This window comes from Pituophis catenifer, unplaced genomic scaffold (assembly GCF_029215685.1).
Source record: "Pituophis catenifer annectens isolate HBS135680 unplaced genomic scaffold, rPitCat1.0.hap2 SCAF_6, whole genome shotgun sequence".
NCBI lineage: Eukaryota > Metazoa > Chordata > Lepidosauria > Squamata > Colubridae > Pituophis > Pituophis catenifer.
The window spans coordinates 29,312,937-29,326,421 of NW_027256886.1; the positions used below are offsets into that span (position 1 = coordinate 29,312,937).

The following is a 13,485-nucleotide window of genomic DNA, read 5'->3' on the forward strand; positions in this document are numbered from 1 at the left end:
CTCAACCCATCCAAGACCAAGTGGCTGTGGTTTCCGACATCCCGATATAATCAGTTGATGCCATCACTGACTATTGGGGGCGAGTCGTTGGCCCCCACGGAGAGGGCTCGCAACTTGGGTGTCCTCCTGGACTCACAGCTGTTTTTAAAAGAGCATTTGATGGCTGTGGCCGGGAGGACTTTTTATCAGATTCGCCTGATCCGCCAGTTGCGTCCCTTTCTGGATCGTTACGCATGGTCACTCATGCCCTCGTCACTTCCTGCCTGGACTACTGTAATGCTCTCTACATGGGGCTCCCCTTGAGGAGCACCCGGAGGCTCCAACTGGTCCAGAATGCGGCCGCACGGGTGGTTATGGGAGCGACGTGGCGCTCCCATGTGACTCTCCTCCTGCGTGAGCTGCACTGGCTCCCGGTGGTCTTCCGGGTGCGCTTTAAGGTCTTGGTTACCACCTTTAGAGTGCTCCATGGCTTAGGACCGGGGTATCTACAAGACCGCCTTCTGCCACCAATAGCCTCTCACCGACCAGTACACTCCCATAGAGAGGGTCTTCTCAGGGTGCCGTCGGTCAAACAATGTCGACTGGCAGCCCCCGGGGGGGAGCCTTCTCTTTGGGGGCACCTGCCATCTGAAACGAGCTCCCCCCGGAGATACAGAGGATCCCGGATCTGCATACTTTCCGCCGCGCCCTCAAAACATTCTTATTCCAGCAGGCTGGTCTGGCCTAACCTCCCTTTTTAATTGTTTTTAAATTGGTTTTATAATTGGGGTGTTTTAAATCTGGCCAATGTATTTAATGTATTTTAAAGGGTTTTTAACGTTTGTATTATGTATATTTTACTTTCTGGCTGTTCACCGCCCTGAGTCCTTCGGGAGTAAGGCGGTATATAAATTTAATTATAAATAAATAAATAAATAAATAAATAAATAAATAAATAAATAAATAGATTTAAAATAACTACTCATGATTTGCTCTTTCATGCACTCACAACTCTGACCTACACAGATATACACATATATATCATCCTCATACATTCCTTCTTAGCCATAACAAAGTGATTTTAAAAAAGGGGAAATTGTGTATAATTAACACAATGGCAACTGAGAATATTGTATGCAGATACCTTGGGGAATTGTAGGCAGCCTAGTTCATCATCCACCAAACCAGCAATCTTGAATATGAAAAGAGAAAACAGGATTTAAAAAACCTACAAAAATAAACCCTAGTATGAAGAAAGGGCATAATTAACAACTTGGATAGCTTAGAAATTAGGCAAAGAGAAGGAAACCAGTTCAAAAGAAAGGATGAAAATAGAGAAAATCCAAGAAACAGGATGAAGAATTTAAAAAAATGAAATACTTTGGTTTCTTGGTGGCTGCCTGATTATTAGCTAGCTCAGGAATGTCAAACTCGCAGCCCGTGGGCCGGATAAGTCACGCGCTGGCCACACCTGGTTTAGCAAAGGGAGAAAAAGTCACATGATAACGCTGTGACGGTGTGAGTTTCATACCCCTGAGCTAGCTTGTTGACTGTTGAGCATGGATACCAGAGCATATGCTGCTGCACACTCAAATCTTGGAACAGGTAGTCCTCGGCTTACCACCATTCGTTTAGTGATTGTTCGAACTTACAATGACACTGAAAAAAGTGAGTTATGACTATTTTGCACACTTACCACCATTGCACCATTACCATGGTCATGTGATCAGAATTTAGGCACTTGGCAACGGGCATGTATTTCTGACAATTGCAGTGTCCGGGGTCATATAATTACCATTACCATTTGCAACCTGAAGGTTACCATTTGTAACCTTCCCAGCCAGCTTCCAACAAACCAGGTCAATGGGGCAAGCCAGATTCATTTAACAACCACATGATTCACATAACTGCAGTGATTTGCTTAAGACTGACAGAAAAGATTGCACAATAGGGTGCATCTCACTTAGCCTCATTTAGCAATGGAAATTTTGGGCTCACTTGTGGTCGTAAGTCGAGGACTACTTATTAATAATGCAGCATTTTTACTTCTTTCAATCTAATACTGGTGCCACAAAGATGAAAAGCAAAGTAACTTGTCTCAAGTCAGTATTCTTTTTCTCCTTTCCCCTCCTGTTCCAAACACAGCAGCAAGTGTACAGTGTCACTCCTCTCCTCATGTCTTTCCTGGCTGTGTCATTTTCCTATGTCCTTCCCCTCTTGTCTCACTGCTGCCAGTGCTTGTCTTCTTGCATAAAGAGCAGAAGGAAAATTTTGAGGAATCGGGCAGGAAGGTGGGCATTGGTGGGGAAAAATATAGGTGAGTTAGAAGGTCAGAGAAAGTTTTGAAGTCAAAACCAGATTATAGAGCACTGCTTTTTCTAGGAGAAATTCTGCTGCACCAACATCATCTTTGCTACTACATGGGATTTATGTGGAATCTGTTTGAATAGCAGAGGTATGTAGATGTAATTTAGGATCTACTTATAGATTGGGGCATTTGTTGTAAATTATAAAGGATTTCTGATTCATAGCCATTTAGCAATGGCAGCAACAAAACGATTTTTCCCATTTAAATTAGATTGCAGTATAGAATTTCTTTTTGCAAACCATGTGATAAGAAAAATACTTTGAGGATGACTTCATTTTACTTTTATATGGGATACTTTTTAAAATACTGGATATTGAAGCTTCCCAAATATACAGATAACTGGGCTAGAATTGAAGGTTCAAGTTATTTCAATCATGAAGAAATATATCATCCCACAAAAAACTTGGACACTTTATCAGTCTTTCCCAATTATTGTCATTGGTCTTACTAACTTACACAATAGGGCCCTTACCTGATCCTGAAAACATTTATATGTTTTCATGGAAAAGGGACAGATTGTGTGATTGCCAGGCCCAGGAAAGCAGCTGTAAAGAGAATTTTTGGAAATTGTGGCATTGCCGCTGAATAGTCCCATTATCTGATCACCACTCACCTCATATCAGATAGTGGATAAAGAGATGAATTTATTACAATTGTTGACAGGTATTGACCTAGCAAGAAAAATCACATTGCTTAAAACTCTTAATTATATTCTTTTCCTAATCATCTGTTCTTTCTCCCATTTTCCCTGTCCTTGAAGCAAACTGTAGTTTAATTTTGCTCCTCAACAGATGGAAAAGGTGATTCATTTGTCTGGGAGCAGAAGGGAATGGAATTATAGGTGGTATATAGTGGTACCAACTGCAGACTGCAATCCTTACAAGAGAGAATACCATTTTAGTTTTTCTCATAAAATATATGGTAACAGATGCATCTTCAAAGAAGGCAGTATAAATTGCATTAAAGTCTGATTCCATGACTGCTACAAGGGTGTTGACAACTGGAATTATTTCAGTTGTAAGAATTACAGGATAGTCTTGTTTCATCAGGAACATCTTTTCTTTTATCAATCAGTTTGACAGTGCATAGTTGCCCTGAATCTGAAGCCTCTGTGGACAATACAGCAGTGGAAGAGTTTCCAGTCCCTCTTAGCAGCAGTGAAGAAAGTACATGTAGCAGCTGGTGCCAGTTGGCAAACAATCCTGATGATACAAGCAGCTATTTGCAACTCAGCGAGAGATCTATGAGGTAACCTTGTGCTCTTCAAGCTATAAACTGCATAAATGTTTGGCTTGCGGTTTTCTCAAAATGAATTCTGCAAAAAGAGGTTTAGTTTTCATACTGGGTTCCAGGAGACCTCATTATAGCTTTAGAAATAATGCAAAATAATAATAATAATAATAATAATAATAATAATAATAATAATAATAATAATAATAATAAAAATTCTAAATTTGCCGGACTTGAACATTTTGACTCTACAAAAAACCACCTTACTCGGAACAGCTTACATCCTCCGACGATACCTTAACAGTTCCTAGGTCTTTGGTTAGGACTCGAGCTGCTGAGCTATTAACCAGCCTCAAAGGCTGTGAATCTCACTAAAGATTAACCAATAATAATAATAAATTGTAATCCAACCCAAAGCAATTGTTTTCCATTCCCATAAGAAAAACACTAAGGGACAAGCTAATTGGTCAATCAAGCTCATTTTTTTCCCATTCCATATTGCTGACACATATATTATTTGGGTGACTTGCACATTGCTCTCCTGTACCAAGTTCTCATTCATCATTAGGGTAGAAATCTGAGTAGAAAAGTCTGGAGGACATATGACTATTTAAGGCGCCTTTTTTCTGTCATGAACTTCAGACTTATTACATGACTGGGAGTATCAAGGACAAAGTTTCAGGATATTGTAGATCTATATAGCTATATTAGGCCTGAATGGCCAGTCTATAAAGGAAAAAAATAACTTGAATAATCTATTCCTTTTACAGATATTTCATTCTATGGCTCATTCACATTTTCTAAATGCTTACATCTAACCCTGTGCTGACATAGATACCAAGCAAAGTAGATAAATTCCCAACTGTTTTAAGACTTTTCTCTTCATAAAAATAATTTGCCATTGCACTCTTGGATCGTTTGTCCAACAAGATTGATAATTTGTATTAAGAGACTATTATTGTTTTCAGTGTTCACATTATGTGGCTCAGTGCTGCCAAAGCAATCAAGTATTTGGAGCTGCAGATTGATATAAGATGTCACACTGCCAAATTATTTTATAAGAAGTTTCTGAGTTTGTGGAAAGATATTTAAAGGGATTACAATGCGATCAGACTTAAAGTAGAGGCATTTAGAATGTAAACTTGCTAAATACTTCATCATTGCAATATCAACTGATAATTGGAACATAAATAAACCAATCATCATTGATCCAATATCATTAAGCGTTCATATCGCCTGTCAGCAATTCAAAGCAATACCTTTTAAATGTTATACCTCACACATTTGCTGTTAATATCAGTTGGTTCATATGCAGGCATAAATTACCTTATAAAAAGGATAATTTGCTATCCTGGGCTGAAAACACATTTCCATTTCAAAACACATACTTCAGATTTAGTTCTTTCTTTAGTAGTACTTAATATCACTAAATATATACCTACTGCAACAGTTTCCCTTGCTTTTTTCCCTTATTTTTTTGCTCTGTTAATAATGGTTTGCTGAGCAAAGAACTACCTGCCCTCATTCTGACAAATAGAAAAGTAGCAGTTCTGCCTGTCACTTTGGGTTAACATTGTGTTCAAGTGCGTATTGGGGCAGACTAGCATTAATATTAACATTTTTGCATTGTCAGCAATGGCAACAGCAGTACCTCTAGCAGTCTTGGCATTATGGATCTGGAAATTTATCAGGAAAACATACCATCTTCTCATGCATTTAAGTAAGTAGCTGTTTGGGTATGGGAGTCATCCTACATAAACATCATTTCATTTTAATATAAAAAATTCACCATGTGTACAGTGTGGCAAACTTTTCCAAAGCTTCATAGTTTATCTTGATGCTTTCCAGTTGCTGTTTTTCAAGTAGCAATATAACCCTATAGTTGCTAATTACAAGTTTGATAATTACTGTTTAATAAAAATGTCTAGTTTTCATACAAATATTACAATGCATTACAAAGTGCAAATTAACTTTCTGTCCTTATATTAAATAAGTTTACATATACAAATTCATGTTACAGTTCATGTATATTTTCCCTCCCAAGCCTTATCGTAATATTTAAGGGTACATAGCTACTTTTGTTTTTGTTGGAGCTGTCGACAGTAATTCATGTAAATGCTTTTATCTAGCAACACATTTTTGTTTATTTTGAAGACTGATACTCTTACAGCCCCAAGTCCTGCACTTGGCAGGTAGCAAACAAGCATTCACACATTTCCACTCATTTTATTAGCTCAAACAGCAAACAATACGAGGGATTGTAAATTAAATAGCAAAAGATATGCAGAGAAAGAATATCACATTTGTAACTTACTATAGCTGAAGTTTAAGTACCGTATTTTTCGGAGTATAAGACACACTTTAGTTTGTGGGAAGGAAAATAGGGGGGAAAAAATTTTGCCTTCCAGGTATTCATCTGATTAGTGTCCTTAGCCTAGTCAGCTTCAGCACATTAGTTCGCTGGTTGTGAGCGTGCGCATTCACAACCAGCGCTGAGCTTAAGCTTGGGAGAAATTCAAATTAACTTTAACAAACTAGAAAAAAATAGTTGAAAATAGCAAAGTGAAATTTAGTTCCTCATTTAGGAAAATCAGATGCATTGGAATAGGGTGGTGGATACCTGATTTGGCAAAGATGCTTATGCAACTTATACTGAAGATGTACTTGACTGCAAATTGATTATGGACTGGACTATGATATGGTTGAAAATAAAAGCAACTGCCACTTTGTTAATTATATTAAAAAAAAGTATGATCTCCAAATATTGGGAAGTAATAATTCTTTATATTGCTTTTGTCAAGTTTGTCCATTCTGAGGACAATTAATAGCCCACCTCTGCATTTCAACCTCTATGTAATGCATTGCATTCATTTCATTGAGGATATCTCTTAGCAACAAATTAGGCTTGTTCAGAACATATTCAATTAAGATGAAGAGAAGCTGTAAATTTCAAAATGAAAAGATAATTAACATGGTGCATATTTTAAACATATTTTCTTGTTTGAGTTTATTTCTATTACATTTGTCTAAAAGCATTAAAGCTCTGAACAGGTATGTGAAATATGCTTATATAATCTAAATCTGGAAAACTGAACCATTTATCAATACATGCGCAATATTTATCACAAAAATAAAAATATACTGTTGTTTTATACAAATGTCTTCCAGTATCTCAATTTTGGAACCTCTTTACATTCCAATAACCATATCCTATATATATTTAGTGTGCAGTTCTAAAAAACAGACATGTTCAAGTCCAATTTCATTCATTCAATCAAATCCAAATATGCAAATGAATGAAGACAAAGCAGAAACACCTCTATGCATCTTTCTGAATGCAAAAATGGGACATTTATGTTTAATTTATGTTTTTAAATAAACACAATATTGAATATTGAATTCAGTTGATAAAAGTTTAATGCAATGAACATTTTTGAGTAGAATTGCAGAAATTAATGATCTTAAAAATCCCATGTGCCTTAACAATCAGTGTTCAAATCCATAATACCCATTTCTTCTATAAAGGCATAGCATGGAATTAATGACTGAGGTTCAAAAACTGGGCAAGCATGCAAGCTTCTGCCTTCTGCTACCCCACCCACCGTGCTGACTCGTGGATTTGAGACTACCTTGAGTTTTGTTCTAGATTTGCTGAGCATTTCTTTAAATATTTAAAATCTGAATCAGAAGGCCTCTGGTAGAAAAAAGTAACTGAAGAGAGTCTAGATATGCCTCCCTTGGCAAGGAATTATGAAGGCTGGTGCAAAACACAAAAAAAGCATCTATCATTCCTATCATTGCTTTACCAGTAGGTTTCTGTTAGCATAGTTCATAATAAAACCATTACTTTTCTTGATCTATCTGAAGTAATCACAGATTCATGAAAGAATGAATATGTAGTAAGAGCCAAAGTTCCTTGTAAACATTGTTTTTTGTTTTTGTTTCTTAAAGTGATTTAACAGAAGGAGGAGTTTTCTGTGAGAAACTACCAGAAAAGATAGAAGGTAAGTCATACATTATAAAACGAGGCAGGGGAATTTTCTTCTTAAGCATTTGTCTCATGAAATTAAAGAGGAAAAAACATACTTTCACTTTTTAGCGGGCACGTCTGGGTTGACTGTTGAAACTACTAATGAGCAGAAAGATCTCTTGGTGATAAACGTGGATCTGGAACCAGAATATCCTGATGCAGAATTGCGTGCTACACTTCAATGGATTGCTGCATCGGAGTTTGGCATACCCATGATCTATTTTAAGAAATCTCAGGAACACAGAATTGAAAAGGTATTTGTGAATGGTTGGATAGATTCCACTGTTTAATATACCATCACCGCCAGAGGTGGATTTCACATAGAATCACCAGTTCACCATGCACGCACACTCTCGCTTTGCACGCAGCATGCCTTTCGCCCATGCGCCCGGCCTCAAAAATGTGGCTAAATAGGACAGTATTACACCGGGGTGGGTGGGTGGACACACCCACAGTCGCCATCACCAGTTCACCCAAACTACTCCAAACCGGCTGAATACCCACCACTGATCACCGCTTTCTATGGTAGGCAATAGTGTACAAGCAAGAAAATATATAAAATAAAATACCAAACCCAATTTCCAGCTATTAATGTACTCAAAAGGATATCCTGTGTATCATTCAGTAGAACATCTTTAATAATCTTTAATCTTTAATAATCTGGGAAAGGCAAGGGGGACTAAGAGCGGTCTGTGTCTGAGAAATTCAGCATGTTCAGCATGGGGACAGCTACCGAGAGTGTATATTGTTTGCTTCCTAGTCCAGAGGCTTCATATCAGGTGGCAGCTCTCATCAATCCTTTCCAGAAGAATATATGGGACAAACAAGATCTTGACAGGAGTCATAGCTCTATAAATATCCAGGAGCTAAATCATGATGGGTAATCAGAATGAGATTACAGTATTTAGAGACAAATGTCACTTTTTCAGACAGAAAATTGCAATAACAAAAAAAAAATGGATTTTTGTCTTCTTACAGTAAAAAAAAAAATTGGCTTTTGCCATTGAGATACTGTAATTTTGTTGCATCTTTATGCCATCATTTCTGTAAGCTGCTCCAAGTAGTATATACACAAAATCTTTTTGTCTTCACACTGCTCTAAGTAAGATCAAGAGATTATGACATATTAATTCTGTATCATGTGTTCCGGGGATAATTGGGGATTTAAAGCCAAACATCTTGTATCTAAGCCTGTGCATTACCTTTCATTGATTCATATTATGAAATGTGTTTGATTCATGCCCACACAAGATAGCAGTCCAGAAACTGACAGTATTACAATTCACATGCTGCTCGGTATTGCTTAAAAGTTATTTTCACTACCACCACCACAATAAAAATCTGTTCATTCACAACTGTAAGAAACAATCATGTCTGTAAATCAGGCCTAGATTTACAGTAGTGAGTCAAGCAGGTAAATGTAAAGTGATAGCTTACATAAAGTAGGTGTTACAAGTTTTACATATATTCTGCTCCCTCTTACCTAATCCCCTTTGGTAGCTTGGAACAACTCACTTCAGAATCAGCAGCATTATCTTTGGAAGGCATTGTAGAAGCTGAGGTCCACTCCAAAGCTCATGGTGTAAATAGGTTGCTTCTACAATACACACCAGTGTTGCATAAATAGTGGGAAGTATATCATTGCTATAATAATATAGCTGCAAAAATGATAGGAATCTGCAGAACCAAATAATCAAGTGACCCTTCAATACAGCTGACTTACTGTTAGGTATTTAGGGGGAAGTACCATTTGAGAAACTTAAAATATTATTTAAATGCAGATTCAGTAACAACTGCCCAAATTCTATCACAGAAACAGCTGACAGCTTTGTAAATAGTTGAATCAATTATTAAAACCTATGTGAGAAAGATGAAATGCATTAAGTCTGCAAGCTAGTTTTTGGAAATCTACTTGCTAGTTTAACATATTTAAATGTGTGTTTAAAGTTAGAATACCATGCTCTGATAGCAAATAGTCCAGAAAAGCAATGAGAAAAAGAAGAGCAATTAGATATTCATTGCAAAATGAAAGAATATAAGAAAAATATTTCTAACCCCAAAGAAAAGTAGTATATGATGTAATGTAGCATAGCACGGTGCAATGTGACTAGTAATACCACTGTCTGAAGTGAAAAGAAAATGTCAGAAGCTCTGTTGAGGCATATTAGAGTAAAACATACTTCTCTAGGATTTTGTGCTGCTCTAAGATTGAAATAGAGATCCAGTACTGGATGTTTTAATTTCCACTGACAGAGACATTTGAGCTGTTTTAGAAACCTATAACCCAGTTGTCCTCAGAGTCAGTTATGGGGAAAACAGTACATACCTTTTATTTTTACAATTTACTTTTAAATAGTGTTTTCATTTCTACCAAGTGTCTCTTAATTCTTTAGTAAATGTATGTGGATTATTTGATTTGTCATTAATCGTTAGCTGAGTGATCAGTAGCAACATGTGAATCAGCACAATGGATGTGGCTATCAGTCTGCAGTCAATGACTTAGGCCAGTTCCTACATGCACAACATTTGGTACAGCTGTTTTCACTAATTAAACTGTGAATTAATGTGTATTCGTTTAGATCTCTTAGCTTGAAATGAAAAAGGGAAAAACAAAACCTTGTCTAAAAATTGTTTTTTTTTTCTTCCAGTTTTTAGATGTTGTGCAGTTTGTGCACCAGAAGTGCTGGAAGGTGGGTGATATCTTTCATGCTGTGGTACAATTTTGCAAGCTCCATGAAGAAAGTAAAGGGCCAACTCTGAGCCTCTTTGACTGGCTTCTTGAGCTAGGATAAAAACCTTATGAAAGATATTGTTTGTATTTTTATTCCATTTTTAGCGGCAGTGATCTGTGAGTGGCCCTGTTTTATTCAAAATCTCAACATAGAGCTGAAAAGTATCCATTCTGCTGCTACGTCATGACCGTTCCAAAGCAGTGCAAAGAAGGGAAGTGAGGAGGGAGGACAGGGCAGAAAGAGAGAAGTGAAGAGCCAATGTAAAATATTACTGCATGAAGGACTTTGTAATTTTGAATGCATTGCTCTTGAAAAGAAAAGGATATGCAGTTAAATGACTGTGGGTTTTTTTTTTTTTTTAACAAAATCTAAATGAAAAAAACATTTTCCATAATCTGCCAGCTACGTATTAACTGCTAACTGGAATCCCAGTAACAAAATTCAGTTTTTTTTATTAAAAAAACTTTGTATTTATAAAGGCATTTCAAATGCCTAATGATTATACAGTGACAAATGAATTCATATCAGATGTTCTTAAATGAATTCTATATTGTTCTGCTTTCAATCTATTCCCAAAGAGCAAATTAAGGTCTATACTGACACTGCATTGAAAAGCCTAAAAGTCATTCCACAAGTGTGTCCGTTCTGCTGAAAGAATTAAACCCAACAGCTTTTTAAATGAGTTATTAAAACTCATGTTCAATGAGTATAATGCTGGTCTGTCCTTTAGTAGAATCGAGTGTCACTGGGAATTCTAGACAACTGCCTGAATGGCTATTGTCAAAATATTAGCGTTTCCCAGTTTTAACAATGACTCATGTGCTTTATAAAATTATTTCCAATCTCTGAATAAATAATAGAAACATGTACTCTGAGTAAGTTTGCAGTGGGTTCAGTCAGGAATTAAATAGTCATTTAACTCCAAAAGTAAAATAAGCTCAATTAGGCCAACCTGGAAAATAATGGCTTTCCATTATGCCTTAATAAGAAGATTGTACTGATGAAATATTTCATACTATTATCAACAATTTATTTCTAAACATCTTTAAACTAATGTATCCTTTTTTTGTAAATATTTGAAGTATAGAACATCAAGATTTTTCTTACAGAAAAATGTGCTTGTCAAAAGCTAGTACCTTGCTACTCAGAAAAATAGTTCTCATCCTACTCAAACATTCTTTGTAACAGCTAAAGAATCTGATTTTAATATATACAGTAATCAAGGAAGTAAATTAGGTTGCAGTAAAAAAAATCTTCAGCTTACTACCTGGTAAATAGCTCCAGTACAACTTGCCAATATCCATTGCTAGTAGTTTTCATTGTGGCCCTACTATGATATTGAACATTTATTTCACAAAAAGGGGTGCTTTTTACTACAGGATTATGATTTTAGAATGTATCCAAAAATAACATTATTTTGCACTATTTTAGAAGCAATTTTTAATTCAGTATAGAGAGCCATAATTACCACCATTTCCCAATCATGACTGCCCTTTCTTATATGTGCAGCAAAGATATTGCCAGCATTTCTATCAATTTAAGTAGCTTTATGGAAAATAATCATTCTACAGTGCATGTAGAAAAGTAAAGAATACCATTGTTCATAGAAGAACTTTGGACTAGCACCTTGGTCTGCTTTGGAAAAGTGCCATTTCCTAAAAAGTTTATCAGTAAGTGTTTGCACTCAGAAATCAATAAAATAATACATCATTAGAGATTGATATATTGTTGAAATATATTTATTTTTGACCAAATTAGTTGTGAATTACACAGATTTTGCAGTGGTAGAATAAATGTTTACAAGCACAAATAATATAACAATGTAACAATGTGATGACATTTCTCTGTGTATATTACGTTTTAGTACTGAAGCCTGACTTGAAATAAATTTGTGTTAACAATCTGCCTTTATCTTTCCTAAATCTGATTCTGAATATCCCTTGCATGTGATACAGATGAAATAAAGGATTGTTGTACAACTATTTAGTGGGGGATATAAGTCCTGTACAAATCATTATCAGCAAGCTCAGACTACCAGTAAACCTAAAAGCCTATTAAGTAATTGATACTTAGCCCTAATATAAGATGTAAAATTAAATTCATATAATCCTATATTCTGAGCCTATATCTATGCAAACAATATTTCCCTCACTTCTGATATGTGGAATTTTTGCTTGCAAATAGATACATTTTAGTAGCAGTTTAATAGTTTCATTTAATTTTTGTTTCTATAAACTTTCTGAATGTATGTACTACAGAAACAAATGAGGTTTCACCTTCCACATCTGGAAAGGTGCTATGTTTTATAAGGTAATAATACCTTATTAAAAATAGTGGTCCTTTGCTGTATTAGAGATTTCACCTGACTTTTTTAACTTTCTTCATTGAAAGGAAACTATACATAGTGTAGAAGAAAGTTCAGATAAGCCAGCAACTTGATATTTTCAGAGCCATATAACAAAATCTAAAGAGTCACACACATTTAACAACTAAGCTTTATGCCAGCATCTGGATATTTTGGAACACAATGATGCTTTGCTGACAGCAACAGTTCTTTAACACTATTCAAAACAGAAATGTAGAAAATCATTTCTAATGAATGATGGATCATAAATAATAATATCAACAAATTCTGGTTTATACAAGAATTATACAAGAACCAACATAAACAACATTGCATGAACTTTGGGGCAGGCATTTTCCTGGACAGCCTGCTCGTATAGAAGCCCAAATTAGCAGCAGATCAGATTAGAAGGCTCTGTAAAACCAACATCAAGTTCTTAAGAAGAAAGGCAGTTCACATTAAAAGAAAAGGCACGTGGGTTATGCTGTTTCAACACTACTATGACTCTCACAATTGAATGCCAAAATCAATGTAATCATTTTCATTTCAGCTTAAATCTTTCAGGATGGGACAAACCATAAATATAAACTATACTTTTTAAAAAAATCGAGAAACAGAATTATACAATATAAATTCAAAATTAAGTCAAAATATAAAATACGAATAGAACATTCCAATCAATACTACAATGTTATTTACATTATACATATTGAAATGTTTTATTAAATAAAAATTAAACCTTGTAAGGATAAAGTATCTAAATAAATGCAAGAATAACAACTAATAGTACGATGAAGCTTCC

At 35.6% G+C, this 13,485-nt stretch overlaps 1 protein-coding gene across 1 annotated transcript in view; it reads left to right on the forward strand.

The window, feature by feature from the left end:
- Positions 1-10,399, forward strand: part of SPHKAP (SPHK1 interactor, AKAP domain containing) — a 53,672-nt gene extending 43,273 nt beyond the window's left edge. Inside the window, exons 8-12 of the mRNA XM_070945815.1 lie at positions 3,422-3,595; positions 5,211-5,297; positions 7,529-7,581; positions 7,677-7,861; positions 10,256-10,399. Coding sequence (XP_070801916.1) covers positions 3,422-3,595; positions 5,211-5,297; positions 7,529-7,581; positions 7,677-7,861; positions 10,256-10,399 — 643 coding nt within the window. The remainder of the gene's footprint in view (positions 1-3,421; positions 3,596-5,210; positions 5,298-7,528; positions 7,582-7,676; positions 7,862-10,255) is intronic.
- Positions 10,400-13,485: the final 3,086 nt, after the last annotated feature.